Source organism: Anser brachyrhynchus, assembly GCF_964034855.1.
Source record: "Anser brachyrhynchus genome assembly, chromosome: 14".
In the NCBI taxonomy this organism is placed as follows: domain Eukaryota; kingdom Metazoa; phylum Chordata; class Aves; order Anseriformes; family Anatidae; genus Anser; species Anser brachyrhynchus.
The window spans coordinates 15,157,552-15,176,326 of record NC_137709.1 but is presented as its reverse complement, the minus strand read 5'-3'; the positions used below and the strand labels follow the sequence as shown (position 1 = coordinate 15,176,326).

Genomic DNA, 18,775 nt, shown 5'->3' with positions numbered 1-18,775 from the left:
ATTTTTTGTTGCTTGTTTGTTTTTATTTTGTTTTGCTTGAAGAACTTCAGTCTCCATCTTAATCTTCAGTATTAGTGGGCAGCAGAAAGTGTGTTCATCTGACAGTCTATGATAAATGGAGTTGTTGCAATATGGTGCATATTCAAGCGAGTACCTGTACATATCTATTTGTTTTAGTTTTCCTTACAACAACCTTAACCAAAGTTAACCAAAGGTCTGAAACTCTATATTCAGTTAGACAATCATTATTACAGACTGTAATTGTTCTTGTAAGAATATAGCTGCTGAAAAAAATAAGGAATCAGTTAACAGTATCTTCTGGTACTGAATATCTGTCTCAAGTTTTTGTGATCTAACTTTTCACAGTCAAGACTGTCAGACTGGACTATGAAAAAGGAGGAAATGTGGGAAAAATGGATTTGTATATTTTATTCCCTTGAGAAAAGTTGGGATTTAGGATTAATTTTTGAAGGTTTAGAATAGCCTTCTCTGAGATGAATCTTCTGAATTAATAGAGCTGAGACAGATCCTCACTTGGAAAGTTAACTTTTTTTTTTTATTTAAATAACTTCAAATATATGAGATTTCATTATTTAGAGGCTTTTTTCAAAAAAAAATAATCTGAAAACTTTGTTACATTGTGCTCAAGCTGAAGAATACTTACTACAGTGAACAACAGATATAACAATTGGGGGAAATATCTATGTACGTAATATTGGATCAACTTTTAAAATCTATTTTTAAGTTATTTTTGAAACTTGGTACACTTAGAATGATGAAAGTTTCCTGATTCTGAAATGATAACACAGTGCATGTCTTGACAGATTATATGAAGGCAAAGAGCAAACAGAATTTGAAGAATCTATGAGGAGACTCTTTGAATCCATCAACAACCTGATGAAAAGCCAACATAAAACTACCATTTTGTTGCAGGTTGGTGTGTTCTTGGAAATTTTATTTTTATTTTATTTTTTTTTAGATTTTTTTCTTGTATGGGGTTTTGTTCCTTGGTGTTTTATTGTTTTGTTTCATTTTGGTTTTGAAATTGAGGGTAAGACAGTCTTAGGTAATTTATCTTTTGTTTCTCTTTTGTAACTGTCCTTTATTCAAGATCACGTTCCTTAGTAAATTTGAAGTAGAAAAGGTCAGGAGAAGATAAATTTATATAATTTCAAACATGCAATGAGTGACTGAAAGAACTAAAACATGGATGGTAGAATTTCTCAAGGAATATAAGGAAGTGAAGCCTCCAGTAAGAGCTGAGCATTTCTTGAGTTTCTTCAAGTTGTGCTGAACAGGTATTCTACCATCTTAGTTTGAAAAGTAAGCTTGATAGTATCAGCATTTTGGAGGTGAGTTACTTAACTGAAAATAGTGTTAGTGTTTCCCATACATGTCAGTGTTAATTATTCTTAAGTTTTAGAACCCTGTGCTTTAAGAAAACTAGAAAAGCAGGAACTATTGGGCTATTAATATAAAACAATTGGTATGTAGTTCTATATTGAAATAGAATGTTACCAGGGCCGTGTGCTTACGGCCAAAAACAGAAGATTTTACTGGATTACTGCAGTATTAATGCTTCATACGTTCTTTCCCTGAACTCATTGTTTTATTAGACTTGAGTTTTCCTTTGGTTCTGTGTTTTGATTCCTTCTGTTTTGAGGTTTAGTAGAAGACTGGAAAAATTTTCTACCTTGAATAAATGTTCCCAGGTGAATGATGGTCTTGAGATTTGTGTTCTCTGACACTTTGCCTGGAATGATGCATGCCTGCGAAACAGCTAAACATCAGTATTACTTCAATTGTATAATGCCATGATTATAGTAATGCTTTAAAAGCATTTGAAAACAATTCAGATACTATCTGTGGTTATTTGACACTTCTGCACAGATGTTCGGGGGAATAGTTTAAACATTTGAAAGACATAGCATCAGAATCAGAAAACTTCAGAAGAAGAAGTTTCTAACCAAAAGTAATACTGGAAGAGATTGTTTTTATAACAATGTTTGTTCTTGTGGTAGTTATACTGTATTAGTATGTTAATTATCTACCAAATAGATCTTGGTGGCTTTTATGCTACTCAGGAGAGCCATGTCATGTCAGTGCATGAATGGAATGAGAAGTATCCCATTGTAGTTAAGATCCTGCTGCTGGAAATAAGGTTCTTGGAAAAACAAAATGAAAAAAAAAACTGTCGTAAACTCAATAGGCATGTCAGTCACAATAGCTTTCACAAAGGACGATATATATCTCAGTGACAATTTGGAGGAGACTTCAGTTATGGTACTTGAGCCTCCTTCTTTGGCAGGTAGATGAGAATTGTCTGTAACTGGCCAGAAAACTGGAGATCATTTCTGCATTGGGTGAAATGGACTGGAAAGGGGTGGAAATAGATTTGTAAATCTGCCTCTGCCTAAAACCAATACTGATTTTTCCCATTTAATTTTGGGATGTTAAACATTGTACTAGTGCTTATTTAAATTTGCAGGGTAAGGGACAGGTTATTTCTCAGAGATACTACAAAAGCACTTGATTTCATAGGTGTTATACCTTATAAACTTCCCAAATACCTGTGAAGTTTAGTTTGGAAAATGTAAACAATTATTTTGAAATCTAAAGTGTCTTTTGGTCTCTGCTAATTATTTTATTTTATTTTTTTAGACTCAGAAACTTGGAAATGAGTATTTTAGTAGGTAGTAATTTCTGAGTCACTTTTATTGATACCAGTCATACTCAGACTTGTGTTGAATATTAATTGAGTCAGGGGAAGATTGTTCCTAAAACTACATGTCATATGGAACAGCCTAGTCAGTGCCGGAAGCACTTTATTGTTTCAGTTTAACTAATTTTATCTTCAGAGTGATATCTTACTTTCTAATCTGTTACATGCTGTATAAATTTATGAAAAGCTTAAAAATAAAAATCTAGCTTTTCAATGTCCTGTTCTAAAATTAGCTGAAGTGAATAGATACTTTGACTTATCTGTCTTTCTCAAAGCTCAAGAAGTAAAATGTGTTTCTCTTTTCCAGTGTTATTTATATAAGCTTTGAACAACTAAAAGATTAAATTGTTAGTTTATTGTAGGTAAACTAAAAATTCATATGTAAATCCAAATTAGCCTTTTTTTGATACTAATGGAATTGATGAAGTTACCTCTTTGGCTTAAAGATGCAGACAGAATGCGTTTCTCAACTTCTGCATCACGTGATGGTGTCATTTTACTACAATTAGGATCACTGTTTCAATATCCTAACTTTGCTGATGCAGGGCATTTTCTGATGTTTGAAAGCACTCGTATGAAGGGTGAAGTGTTTTCAAGTTTTGGAATGTTGCTTTGTAAAGAGAGAAACACCGGTAGGCAAGATTGGGAATGTTATTAATTCACAAGTGTGAGATTCTATGTGGATGTGCAGAATTAAGGACCTCTCCTTTTAGGAGAGTTATTACATATTTACTTGTAATTCTTTAAAATGAAAATTTCGGAACCTAACTAGTTCACTGATGATGATACTGAAGTAGTCCAGGTCTTCTTCAATAGTAGAGGTAACCTGTTTTTTGTTTTTGTTTTTAAATTTGTCTCAACAGCATGATATTACAATTCTGTTGCATTTATCAGTTGCCTCTTTGTAGCCATTGCTGATGAATTCTTGTAGTCTTTAGACGGGGTTTTTCAGAAAATCTATACCTCTGAGGATAAACCTTGTGAAATCTGGAAAGCTGGAAATAGATTTCCAGAACCTGCAAATAGTTCAAAGGAGAATCCAGGGATTGGGGGGGGGGGGGGGGGGCAGTGAGAAGTTTTCGGTAACTTTCCCTTCTGCAGATACGATTTGTACAAAGTATCTCTGTGTATATCATCTCTTTTTTATTTTGAATAAAATCTGATCAATTATTTTTGAATTTCAGGTGAAGTGTTTTATAAGGTCAAACTCTTGATATCTGATTTGTGCTCTGTGCCTGTGCCTTTTCACTGACAAGCCTATGCTCTCAACCTGAAATTACAAGTGAAAGCCCTGCTTCTTTCCAAAAGTTGTGCTGTCTCTCTGGTGGGTGCATCAGATTTGACCTACAGATAATTTTGTCTGTTGCTAATGTTGGCCATGCCCAGCTTGCTGTTAGGCCCTGATTTTAGTAAGCAGTACTCTCAATTCCACGCATGCTTTCATATGACACATTCTCAAGGTCATAGAATCAAAAGAAGAAATTGTTTATGGCACGGAACAGCATGAAAACAGTGTAGTATGAAGATGCTATCTTATTCCTCTCAATCTTTACCACGCATTTTTGACCCATCCATACTGCTGCTGAATGATGCTGCAGTAGATTCTATGAGTTTAAAATGGTACAGAGATACATAGGTAATTTTTGAGAGAATAAGGCTGGAAAGGTGCTGACAGTGATGCTTAGGTTGGGGTGTACAATATGTGACAGCACAGTAAGTTGCAGAGTTGCCTTGATAGCAAATAAAATTAGACTAGGAAGCAAGGCACCAGTAGCTTCTGAGAATGTTCTTTTCATCTCATGGATACTTGAATACGTATAATGTAATGTTGCAAAAGAGGGCAACTAAAAAACTAAGCTTAGTCGGGAGTAAAGGTTAAAATAAATTTAACATTATATTGTATATGTATGAAATAATTCTCTACAATGCTGTGGAGTTTCTGTATCCTGCTTAAAAATTAATCTCTAAGGTCTGAAGAATGCAGAACATTCTGTTCTGCTTACTAGGAGATTTTTATGACTTCATTAAGGGCAGTGGTCAGTTGTGTCCATAGTGCATCATTTAAAGCAATTACTGCAAATGAAACTTAGCAGTTTAAAAGAATGAATATACTTGCTATTGTACTTCAGATGGTACTACAGATCTGAGTATAATGGTAGCTACATCCTTCCCTTTTCCCTCCTTGTACAGATACAAAATAGGTACTATATGGGAAGGCAAACAGCTCAAAAATTCCTAGTGTCTCTCCAGTATTGCTTGAATTATTTCATGGTCACTGGTGGCACTATCCTTTGTCAAACATCTTTCAGAGCAACTGTGAATTAGTATAAAACAAAATTCAGAAGTTCCTATTGTAGAATACCTTCACCAACATATTACTGAAATAAAACTGGACCTAGGACTAGTTTCTAGTCTACCGATTTACAGGTATCTGTACAGGTGTTTTAAATAGCCCCATTATTTCACAGTCCTGTAGAGAATACATTTTGTTCACCCGTTTCAAAGAGGTACTAGTGGATAGGAGCAGAAGAAGATTTAATCTTGTTCAAGTGGCAGCAGCATTTAAATACTCCTTTGACCTTCCTGGAGTTGTGTATGAGTGTGGAGATGATGTGTGCAGAGGAAGAGTTTTATCTGAAGGTATTTTAAGCCAGCTTGATGTACTGTATGTACATCTTTGCCCCAGCCCAAATTCTTTCTTGTTGAATCAAGAATTATTTCTATGTAAAACAACAAACAAACAAGTAAAAGCTGGCTAAGGTACTGCAGTAGACTCTCATAGAAATAAATTAAGACAATAGCTTTATCCTTTTTAAAATATCTAAAAAGGAGCCAAAGAAAGCAATGCCCTGATTGTATTTACTTTAATCTACCTATTCCCAATAAAGGAGAGACTAAGTTTTTAACAAGGAATTTGCAGTGTAGAGACTTACGGAGTCTACCATAGATTTGATTCTAAGACTTTTTTGAGCAGCTCTTTCATCTTTGCAAGGTTTAGTACAGAAGCACTGTGATGTTGATAGCTAATCAGGAAACAGTAGACAGGTTCTCATTTAGTGACAAAACCAAAAGCTTGTCTAGCCATTAGCATATTAAAATTTCAATTTGATAACTGAAAAGAAAATCACTTCTTTCTTGGTCTTTTTCAGTAAAATGGGATATTCCTGCTAATGTTCTCCTACTGCTGATTGTGTTTTCATGTGCTTTTCAATTTATTGTTGGCCTTGCCTCGTTACTTACACTCCTGTCGCCCACTAGGAATATTTCAGTAAGCTCTACTTTTACTTTGCACATCTTATACACCTATCATAACTGTCGTCTTATTCATGTACATAAATTTCTTGTGGACAAACTGAAATATTGATGTAGTGGTGGGATTGCTTATGTATTTCAAATGCTCAGTTTATGCATGTGAAAGGTCTATTCATAAATACTTGTTTGGACTAATCTTTGTCTGATAGTTTAAATATTTTTCTGGTTATATGAAACAGAGATCTAGAAACTCAGGAAAAGTAAATGTTTCGTGGTTGAGATTCTGTGACCTGTTGACTGTATGCAATATGATTCTGATGCTTTTTTATACATTGAGTTAGAATTCTCTCTATAGTAGCCAAAAATCAGGTATTACCTCTGCTCTGATATCATTTGAGTGCAGCCTACCCTTTTCTCTTCAGCCTGGAAAGTGATATAAGTAGTACAATAAATGGTTATTGGTCTTTTTTGAAAGGATGGCAGGCATACAGTAGTATGATTTTTTTTCCCCCCATTTATTCCATTTTATAGGAATGCACACCAGTGTGGCTTTGGTTTTTTTTTTTAGACACCAAGTTATGTAGTAATCCTATGGAGTATCAGTATTCTTTTCCAGTTCCTGTTTTATGATTCAGTTACACCTCTTGATAGGGCTTCTGCTGTTGGGAGAATTCCCTTCATGACTTTTTGTGGGCTTGAGACTATTTTCTAGATTTTTCTTTGTTGTGTAAGTTTGTGTAGGACAAAGACTTGGGTCTCATGGTTCAAGTATCTTTTGGGGATTTTACTTCAAAATTTCCTTTTCAGTTTCTTCTGGAGAAGAGAAGAATTTTAGCTGTTTGGGTTAACATACAGGTTGTATTGAGTTTTATTCAAATGGCGGGAGAATCTCTTGTGGCACATAGCTGTAAGTATTTATTAGCAAGACGGAGCTTTTTGCCCCATCATACTAAAATCATTGACTTTTTCTGTTTCTTCCTAGAAGCTATCAAATCACTTAACAGCGATTTGATATCAGCAGTGATTTCTGAAACACACTATGACAGATGGAACATGCTTTTATAGTGTTGTTTTGGAAGCATATAACTGTCAAAACTCAGTGTTACCACTTGAAAATGCTAGGCCTGTGTATAGGCAAGCATAAGAATTAAAGAACACTAATGATGAGAGCACTGTGGAGCCCTTTGTAATGTTTTTGTTGAATTAATGACTTACTCTATGCTTAAATCATTTGTTTTACCTTGTTTACAGGAAATATAAAGTGTTCTGAGACTTCCCCTGATGTGTAGCAGTAGCTCATAATTACAACGCACACGTGCTTATAGTTAGTTCAGTTTGTTACTTATTGTAATTTAAGTATGTATGGACTTCAGGGGCTAATGGCAAAACTCCTTTTTGGGCTTTTTAAAGTTAATTTGGGTTTCGTGTTTTGCCATTGTAAAGCTGAAAGTCCATTCTTTACTTATTACAGTTCATGTAAACAAATGACATAAAGCAAAAACTATGCTCATTTGCAAGGTGGGCAGTAAACTCCACTATTCTGAGTGAAAACAGTGTCTAATTGCAGCATGCATTTATTGGATAAAGGGTTTAATCAGTCCTGTAGTGTACATTGTATCACATAGAAGAAAAGACAGTAAGTCTTTGTGTAACCTGTAGTTTGGGGATTTGTTCTTATTTCTTTCAGTAGCTCAGGAAGTATCATAGGTGGAACATGCCTATTATGGAAAATCAGAGCTATATCAGAAATAGAAGACTTTGCAGTAACTTAGTTCCCAGCAAAATGTTAGTAGCAAGTTACACCCAAAAGTTGCATAATAAAGTAAAGCTGCTATTAATTTTGTAATTCGCATTATCTGGACCACGAAGAGGTTAGTCAAATTAAAACTTTATATAGTTTATTCTCTTTAGTATAGTTGGATTTATAGCAGCATGCTAATGTAATTCATGATTTCCAAGTGTTTTCTTCAATAGTAAATTCAGTGAAGGCTAAAATCTTTCAGCTCAAAAAGAATTTTATGACAGTGAGTAGTGCAAGTTAGTCTTTGAGAATGTTTGTGATTAAATGCTAGTGATGATTTTGAATTTGAGGATTACTTGCTTGAGTATTCTTGTCCATGATCCTTGTCTTCTTTTAAGGTTTGCTGATTCCACAATGTTATCAAAATACGTCTCAGAAATGACTAGGAAAATATATAACCTCAGATAGTTTAGCTGCAGATGATTGGTTAGGGACATGATGCTCCATTTCATCTTCCACAGGAAGCGTAGCCTTTGGGGTGGTTAGGTGACTGTTATCCTTTCTGCCCTCTGCTTGGCACATGTCTGGGACAGACTGATATAGGTTATGATCAAATTGCTCCTGTATTGATCAGGGCTCAGTTTACATATTTGCATAATAAAGGTGGTCTTAGTACCAGTGGTTTGCAAGCGGAATATGATTCAATTCATGCTATTGTATTGAAGTTTTTCTTCAACATCTTCAGCATAAGAGCCCTCGTGTAAGTACTGCTTTGTGTTGAAATTGTATTAAAATGCCATGTAAAATCTTAGTCTGAGAGAAGAAGCCCAAATTTATCACTTTGTTTTGTGTGTTTCTGTTTCAGTGTTTGTATTCAGTGCTCTGTGTTGTGTTTGTATGATGTATGCACAGATAAATGTACGAAAAGAACACAATTTGTATTTCAATTCAGGTTGCTGCTTTGAAGTACATACCATCAGTTCTTCATGATGTTGAAATGGTCTTTGATGCCAAGTTACTGAGGTGAGCTGATTTTGAACATTTAATAGATGTATCTATCACATGATGTGTACAATGTAAAACTAATTTGTACCTGGAATTAATTATTAATTGGTTTAAGTCAACAAAGCTATGGTAGTTTCTGCTGATCAAGACAGTGATAGAACTCTGGACATGTGTTGTTCTCATTTGATTTGTGTAATGACAGAATTGAAGATTGAGGCCCAATTCTTAAGCAGTAACTCCACGAATGAAATGAGCAAGTGAACACTATCATTTTTTCCCCCTTGAATAAGTGCTATTCAGGAAAACCAAATCTGATTTTCGCAGTTAGAAATAGGTATCTTTATTTGTCAAAGAAGAATTGCCTCCACTGTACAAGAATATTTTTACTACATTGAAAGAAAAAGGAAATAAACATTAGTAAAAATGGCCAACATCTAGATCATCCTTATCTTGTTTCTCTTGAAAATTATCTTTTTAACGTGCGATATGGGAAATAAATCTAAATCTTAAAGAAATACATATTTAGAACTATATAGTATTTTGCTTTTGCTGTCTTTCTTATTAACACGTGATGAATTCATCTGTACTGTATTTATGACACTTTTCCTTTACATGCAGCCAACTGTTATATGAATTTTACACTTGCATTCCGCCAGTGAAACTACAGAAGCAGAAAGTGCAGTCCATGAAGGAAATAGTGCGCAGCAACCTTTTTAAAAAACAAGGTAAATATAAAATGCCTTTAAGGCTTTAAATAAATAGGTGTGGAAATGTTGACTGACTTCTGTTTTGTGCAATTCATGTTTGAAATTGAGTAGAATTGATACTGAGAAAGTGTGAATTCTAGAAGGCTGACCTCTGGAGAGGATTAAGCTTTCTCTGATTGCTGTTGTGCAAAGCATAGTTGCTAGTAGAAAACAGGGAACAGGTAGGTCTCAGAAGAAGAATTCTGTATTTTTCCTCTGATATAATGGTTAGATGGATGGAGCTCTATATCCATCTTTTGAACCCATTTGTAAACTCTACAGTGAAATAGGAACATGAAATGAAACCTTGTGAAGACAGCTTATGGTATGTTACATAAGGCTTCTGCCTCAGTCGAAGAAAAATCCTGATTGTGTTGTAATATAGCTCAGCTGCAATGCAGTTCCTCTGTTTATAGGAATCAGTATTTTTCTTGACTTTTATCAGATCTTAGTGTCTTTTTTCATTCTCAGAACAGGAGTAAAAAATGATACCAACGTGTTTATGGGCCTTGTTTGTGCTTAGTTTTCCTTTGTTCTGCCACAGATGGAGAATTTTTTCTCAAGGAGTCCTAGCAGAGAAGCCTGGTTTTTACGTGGTTGACTTCATCTTGACATTTAAGGGTTCTGCCTCCACTCTTGTGGACTGGATGGCTTACTTCTATCTTAGCATTGTACTGGTGTGTTAAAAGACCACAAGAGCTTTGAAAGGCAAAAGTTCTACTCAAATGGATGGCCATTCTCTTGTAATTTCTTTCTGACAATTTATAGATAATGAGTCTGGGAACTTTGCAGTTACAGCAGTTAGTGGCAAGTAGTACTGAGCATGGGTAGAGAGAGGGTGGGCTGCTCTGCTCATCTCATTGCTCTGTGTTGCCAGAAGAGTGATGCAGTTTGAACTAGCAAGGACAAATAGAAATTCAACTTTATTTTACAACTATTAAGAGCAGATCAAACTAGTTAACTTTCAAACAGATCTAGACCTGTATTCACTTTTCTTCTTCTTTTTTTCAGACAGTTTACTGTATTTCTATTTTCCAAGTACTTACTGATATATCATTGCACTACTGGTTACATTTACATCTGCTAAGATCAGAAGTGTAAGTCTTAGCTTTGTCTCTGCTTCTTGTAGCAAGTAGCATTTAAGACCAGAAAGAAAGACAATCTCTTCCAAAACTGAAAGACATTTGGGTTAAAATAAGGCACTCTCTTGAACTCTTTACCTTATTAGAATTCAGTTAGATACCTTGACTATGTTTAACATGGAGAAATTAACTGTAAGCAGTAATGTCCTTTTTGTGTGCGTGTGCGCAATACTAATGATGTTTGCAACATGTATGTATGTAAGATACCAGTCCCAGCTCCTCAGGTAATGACAGTTTTATTCAATTTCCAATAAACCAACTATCTGCCTCAATAGTTATAGATTTAAAGGAGCAGAGTAATTCTAGTTCTAATAGTACTGAGGATACTACTTGTTTTTGCCTGTATTTTGCTAAATTTTATGTTTTTAGTGTTGATACATTAACTTCCAGCCAAATAATTGTTTTGCTGGAAGAAAAATTCAGATTTTTATCTTTGTCTGTGAATCTTACAAGCCAGAGAATAAGAGCAGGTACTGCTGTGGAATAACAATAGCTGGATATTTTTCTTTAAAGAAGCTTGTCATTGAAATGCATTTTTATTGGTTCATATATCAAGAGTCCTGGTCAGAAAAACAGCACCCTTTATAATAAGAAATAAATCCCTAAGAAAGATCCAGAAACAAGTAGCTGAACATAAAATAAGCTGTGTGCTTCACAGTTCTGTTGACTTGCACCTTGCTCCTCCTGGTGTACACTACACAATTAGTTCCTTCCTTCCATATCTATGGATGCTCCAGAAGAAAACAAGTGGTTTTTTGACCACATTGTTTATGACTGTTCAGGAGTAGGACTTCGTGCTGAATGCTGTACAAAATCAGAAGAAAAAGCGGCTTGATAGGAGGAGCTTGCAGGCTCAGTAAAAGAACTAAACAGTGTAACACAGCACATCAGTGCACCAGCAGCATAGTAGTTGTCTTCGACTGCTGCGTTTGTGCTGGTGGGCACAGAGCTGTCCAAGTGTAGTTAGTTCTTTACACCTTTTCCTAAACTGTCTAAATTCTGCAATATATATAGTTATATTGAAGGATACCATAAAAGTATTGTGACCTGTACACTGTTACTTGTCTGCAGGCTCTGCTGGAAAATTTAGGAGCTGATGATTCTTAATTTGGTTATTTAGGTCAGTCAGTTTCCTTACTGATATATGGGAACACCTATGATCTTGCATTTGGTAGAAATACGTGTCAACTGTACATATGTGTCAGTACAAGTCAACTACTGAAAATCAAACTTTGCTAGCAAGAGTTATGTTCATGTCAAGTAATATTAACCCTTGAAGATGGATGTCTGGATTTGAATTAGGGGGTTTAGGATTCCCTTTATAGTACTTGAAGACAGATGTGTCTGTTTGCCTTATTCTTACACAGTCTCTTTAAGTGTGTGTGCTTCCACAGATTGCTGCAGGGTGAAAAGTTATCTGTCTCTTTATTATTCATGTTATATGATAATGTGAGACATTTATTTTACCCCAGAAGAATATGTTGTGTTGACTTCATTTAAAACATGTTAAGATCATATTTACAAGCATTTATTATGGAGATCCTGCAGCATCGTAATTTTTTCTTGTTTTTTTTTTTTTTTTTTACACAGTTGTTAAAGCACTAGAGCTTAGAGTCCAATCCAGTATTTAGAACATGATTTTCAGCATTGACCTCTGAATGCTCCACAAATGCATAAGTTACAGATTTGAAGATGGTGTTTCACTCTCAAAAATATACACTTGTTTTCAGTAAATTTAATGTTTTTATGGTGGGGCATTTGAGTCAGGTAACAAGCAGGTGTATAATAATGATCAAATGCATCAAAAATGCATGGTAAGGTGGTAATCTCAACATATATATGTAGTATTTGAGAAACAGTTTTATTGACAAATATAGAAATAAAACGATATCTGAAGTATTAAGTGAAATTTGAAGTATTCTATAAGCTGATGCAAACTGTCAGAGGGCAAGTTCTCGGGGCATCAGCCTGTTGAGACAGACTACTTCCATTGGGCAATAGTGTAACGTAGGCACCTTCAGTATTGCCTAGGTTTGAGGCTTCCATCTAAATATTATTTCTGTTTTCCTAATAACAGCTCTATACTTAATGCTTTCCAAGCATTTTGCTGCTTGTTGTCAACCAGAGTTTTACCTTAGATGTAACTGAAAAAAGCTGAAAAAATGTCAAACAAAAACAAAACAAACAAACAAACAACAACAACAAAAAAAACTTTTTTAAAATAATAAAGAACTTCCATGTTTTCAGGTACAGTTTAGTGCCAACAAGCCTTGAATCCAGGATCCACTGAGTATATGGCATTTTCTGACTGTATTGGTTTGGTAAAATGAGATTTAAACAAGAAATAAACTGTACAACCAGTGCACAAGTACATCTTGAATCCTGTGTTCAGACAGTGGTCATCTGCTGGAGGGGGGGAAGGCAAATAAAAGGTAAGGGAGATAGGGAGAGAATTATAGAGGAAAATACAATTTTGGCTAAATAAAACCAAACAATTGGTTTTATTTGTTGCAGTGCATAATGGCTAAAGTATCCCTTAATCAATGCTTAGGGCAATTTACAATTCCTTTTCTAGGTAGGAGACTTTGTTGTTTCAGCCATCCTTGGCAATTCTTGCTGTTGCTTGCATTGTTTATATCATGCTTTTCTCATCAGTCTGTGTGCTTGTTGTGTGTCCTCCCTTCAAATCTGCAGTTTGTCCTAAGATGCATTTGCCCTTCTTTCTTAGATGTATTACATAGTTCTGAAATGGTATCCCACTGTAAAGAGCCTGTAACTTTTACCTAGTTGCACTGAAGGATATTTTCTTTCAGCTCTTTACTGAAGAATATGTTCGTATGTGGCAAGTGTGTTTCTCTGGGGAATCTAGCCATTCTACAAACTTTCGATTTTTTATTTTTCACGCTATGGGAGTCATTCACTCTAGTTGATATTCTAATAGTAAATGAAAAGTCATTTCTATATTTATTCTGTCTTGTGCAACCACTGTAGAATTATTTGTGACTTGAATATTGAACTAATTGCTGGTAGGTGAAGGGAATAGAGATGTGCAGGTTTTCTTTCCTTTTTGTTTTATCTAAAATACATTAAAATTTCCCCATATTTACTATGCTTACTTTGGATATATGTATTTGACAGCTACATGAAAATCATCTCATTGTAAGTATTGCTTTAGAATTTAGTTTAAAGTCTGTATAAAATGTTGTTTGGCAACTGTCCACAGTATGAAGTCATCACATTAGCTGAAAATCAGGTCACTTTAAAGAGGCTTCTGCAGATGATAATGAAGCGGTGGTTATGTCTTGTTGCTAATGAATATGTGTCTGTATATTTGTTAGATATATTAAGATCTCTGCAATGCGAGTATTTAACACTCATAACTTAGGTTGGCTTTAAACTTAAAAGCATAAATTTCCTGGTCTGATGTTTAACAACATGCTTCGGGCAAATGGTTGGGTTTTGCATGTAGTTAACCATTACTGTCATATATTTAAACAATCTATAATGGTCCATAAGGGAACTGTATGTAATATAACAAGGTTGATTTTGCAAAGATAACAGAGGGTTATAGTTCTGAAGAGCAGTTAAAAAATGGTCGTCAGAGCTTAAGTGTGTTGCTTTGCTCTTGATCTCCGGAACTCCCGCCCCAAACCTGTGGTCTTAGTCACTTTCCAAGCCATATGTGTGGTTTCTCCCTGCCAGCTCCAGATCTGGAACATACTCTTGTATAAGATGGTTTTGTTTCTAGTCAAATTCCATTCTATATTCTATAAGGTCCTCAAAGGAGGAGTCAGGGGTTTGCTTTCCCATGACATGGCAAGTACCTTACTTTGATGCTTTGTTTTTGGTGCTTTTTGCTGGTGATCTGCTGCAAATTTTCCAGAAGCAAAAGCAGTCTTTTTCCAGTTCTAAAGGTTGTCTTTCTTCAGTGACTATTAGTCAAAAGTTAGTGAGATTCAAATCCATTTACCATTATAGTCTGCTTAGCATGGTTTTTCTTTTATTACTCTAACAGTCCTTTGCTTTAGCTGCAGTCTGTTAATGCATAATGCTCTGTAAAGCTTTTACTGCTTGCAGATAAATAATAGTAATAGATTGCTGCTTGCTTGTAAATGCAGCTTGTCTGAAGTCAAGAAATACATAGCTGCTATATCATGTTAAATGTCTATCTCAGATTATGGTGTAAGTTATATAAAGGGTATATATTTTCCATTTTGAAGTTTTTAGGGTAATAATGTGTAAAAAGTTTTGCTAAAAATATTTTTAATTCTGAGGAGCTTTTGTGAAAGAACTAAGTGGAGCTTTTGTGTACTGCTGACCAGATAAGTGGCACATTTTAATTTTTCCCAGACGAGTAGTTAGTAGATTCATTTAATCTTAGTTATAAATTTTAGAAGTGTACAGAACCTCCTTGTGCAATTTTGGCTAATATCAAACACTTGACAGCAAAACCAGGCAGTGAGGACTGTAAATGCAGAATATAATACTTATTTAAAACGTTTACCAGCCTAGCTGTTTCACAGTGGGTATTAAAATCCTGCCTATCTGAATAGGTCATTGTGATCCAAACTTGCTCTAGTAACTGAGAGTGAAAATCTACGCATTTTTTAATATATACAAATCATAGTGTGATTATATGTATATGGTGATTATATGCACAAGATCTACTTTAAGATGATTTTGTTAATATGAAATATATAATTATATAACAATGCTGAGATGATAGTGTTTGTAGAGGAGCCTGGGGAAATACCAGCTGATGTTTTTAATTATTAGTTTAAAATTAAAGATGATCCTCTGAAGAGGCAGTTTCCCAAAATAGAGAAATCAGGTGGATATCTTTTTGAAATAAAGCTAAATTGTATGATGTGTAAGTCATTTTCTTGCTCATCAGAGAATATTTGTGCTAACTAGAGAATATTCATTGAAAGATTTTGTATTTCAATGTTTTGATGAAGTGAGGGAATGATGTCTTTTTTTTTCTTTCTTATTTTTTTAAGAGTTTTAAGTTTACACATATCTGGATTTGACAATTTCCATTCACTGGGATGCATTTTTTGGTGGGGTGCAGGGAACTTAGCTTTTCCTATCATCAGTGCAACCCAGTGAGGGTCAAATAGACTCTTCCAAGTATGTTTTCCTTTTCATGAGACCATTCCATGAAGAATCTGTCATCCCTCTGACACTTACTGTGACTACCTAACAAAGTTACTATTGCTTCAGTAGTATTACCTTAATATCCGTTATGCCATTTAATCATAGAGCTTGTCTTTTGGGTAATAATCTTAGAATTTTCCTTTCACCTAAACTGTCTCTACATTACTAATGGCAGAAAATCAGTCTTGGGATAACTACAGGGTGTTTTTACTAGTAACTGATATTTTAAGATTATTTGCATTTATGATGTATTTTCATATTGTTTAGATTTAACCTGCAAGTTGTAAGTATTGCAGGGGAAAGTCCACAACATGTTTAATTTCTGGCACTGTGTAATGCGAAAAAAACAATATACAGTTATTTATCTGACTGATACTATAGTGGTATGAAAAAAAACACTGCTGTGCTATTTTAATATTGAGCACAGTAAAGAGCAAACAAGTCCTTCTTGTACGTGACCATAGTTTAAAATAGAAATAAAACTCCAAAAGCCAGCTTTTAATGTTCTACATCAAATACAATTGATTGTAAAATACATCATATTTAGTACACTGTTTGTAGGGTGTGGACAATGCCTGATTCATTACTTGAAGCAATGAGGTGGAAAGTAATTAACAAGAATGGAAGCATATGTAGTGTATTACAAAATACTATGCAGCATGATAATTTACAGTATCATTAACTAAAGTTCACGTTTACCTAGAAGAGGTAGTGGGTTTTTTTTCTGCTGAGAATATGGAATATACTTAACTAAAGTGCCAATTACGATGAAGTCTATTCATTTGCATTTTTCAGATTATCCATTTTTCCTCCAGGCTTTAACACTTAGTCTCTTTCTAAGTAGTTCATTAGAGTACCAGTTAAGTTCATTCACCAATAGCAAGGTCAATACCCAGTGGTATTGTCTATGGCTCCTACAATATAATTAGATTTCATATACTGGTAGTTCTCTCCCTTTACCCGTTGATGTTCACAGCTTTTTCTAAGGAAGTAGAATTGGGATAACAGGAAAACGTGGGGTTTGTTTGTTTTAAAAAAAATGATAAATAAAAAGCCTTTGAAACTTGGTTTTATTAAATTACACATGAACCTAAAGTTGGAAGCCTTGAAGTGAATATCTGAATTTACTGGTATGTAGTTCCAGGTTTTCAGAAGTTTTCACTGTAGTTGGTCATAGAATAGGGATTTTTGTCAGATAAGTTGCACAGTCCTGATGAGTGCTACCATAATTGGTCTTCATAAGCCCTACAGTAAAACCACCCTCCTACAAGCTTTTAGATTACATTGACACATTTTTTGTCGAGGTATCAATTTCTAGTTCCTGCTCTGTATTAGTGCTTACAGATGGGTATGGAGGTTAATATGTTTCGGGGGCTGAATGTACAAAGACTTGGAACTGCTTGTGCACTTTAACCATGAAGTTTTTGAATATTCTTATGTGATGTTTAAGCACATGCACAGACACTTTATCCAGTTTTTGCCTTCAGATAGTGTTGTGTCCCTCATTAAAAGACAAGAAATCTTAATTTTGACATTTTCCTTTTAGATCTGTTGATGATTCATTTTTTAAATATATCTCAGGGAAAGAATGGTTGTCTTGTCCTTCATAAACACCCTTACTGGGATTTCAAAGTCTCATTTGATGTAAGGAATGGTCTCCTGGAAGATCTTTTTCCCTTTGCATAACTGTCTTTAATGGATTTGTCTCTGTCTCTCTGGAAATTCTCTTTTGGACCTGCTGAAAAAAGTTTTGTTAGAATTTTTTAATTTCTGTATAAAGCTACCATTGATGCATACTTAGTTTTTAGGAAACCTATTGCCAAAATTCCACAACTACCTCTCTGTTTTTGACAGATCACCATTTTTAGACATAAGTGTTTACCAATTGCATGCAATTTTTGCTGCTGTTATTGTTTCCAAGCTTACAGTGTTTGGAACTAGATTTTTATTTAAGATAAATATGGAATGTTCACTGACATTATATTGAAATTTGTAAATCAGTTTGCCTTTGGAAAGTTGTTTTTTATTGGTGTGAAACGAATATCAAATGCTTAATTGGATGCATGTGTGTGTATGTGTATATAAATGAAGTGTATATGTTCACATTGCTGCTTTTGACTTGGTATTCTCTAGAGGTTCACTCCCGACTAGGAGTTTGTGCAGTAGCAAAACACTGAGATCTGCTTCAAAGAATTTAAAGTACAAGTAGGTCACACAGATGGTCATTGGCAGGGTTGGGAATAGAGCTTCAGTCTCTTGGCTCACAATCCAGAGCCTCTGATCACTAGCTGCAGACATAGCTCCTGCATGTTCAGCATATGCAAAGCACTTGCTGATTTCTGGAGGCAGCAGCATCAAGAGACATATGTTAGCAGTAGGGGTTAATTTTTCCAAATGCTAGAAGAAATGCTGAAACTATAGTAGTTGTTTTTCTAAAGGAAGAACTCCTTCTATTTTAAATTTTATTTAAACAAAATTTGTATTTGTATTTGTCTGCAATTAGACTAGCTTCGTAATATTCATGTATATGTTACCAACTTCAGGTATCTGTGGAATGCTCTGATTCTTTAGTTTGACTGCTTGAAAGGTATCAGTAGTCCATGTGTTGGTCATCTAGAAGAACAAGCATTTAGGTCAGATCTGAGATTTATCCCTTAGTAAGCAATGTACATATTTATATGTGTCCTATATTGTTAAGATGTAGTTGAGTGAAACTGTCTGCTTGCAGTTGGTTGGTCCTATGCTATGAATGTTGTGTGTTGTTATAGATTAAAATGACAACATTTTAATTGCAGTATGATTTTCAATTCTATAATATTCAATTTAGTCAGTCCCACATAAAATAGGTAAACTGAAATTTGTAACAGCACATTTCTGTGCGTCTAATTTTAATTGGCAGACGGAACTGTAAATTATGCATATATCTAATACACGGTATATATTGATTTATATTTTTGTTTAATTTCAAGTTATGCTTAAGTAGTTGTTGGTCAGCTCTTTATGAAGAAAC

At 34.7% G+C, this 18,775-nt stretch overlaps 1 protein-coding gene across 1 annotated transcript in view; it reads left to right on the top strand.

Annotated features, from left to right (window-relative positions):
* The window catches only part of DOCK2 (dedicator of cytokinesis 2), a 286,898-nt gene that overhangs the window by 38,380 nt on the left and 229,743 nt on the right, over positions 1-18,775 (top strand). Inside the window, exons 23-25 of the mRNA XM_080554755.1 lie at positions 825-933; positions 8,668-8,738; positions 9,339-9,445. Coding sequence (XP_080410881.1) covers positions 825-933; positions 8,668-8,738; positions 9,339-9,445 — 287 coding nt within the window. The remainder of the gene's footprint in view (positions 1-824; positions 934-8,667; positions 8,739-9,338; positions 9,446-18,775) is intronic.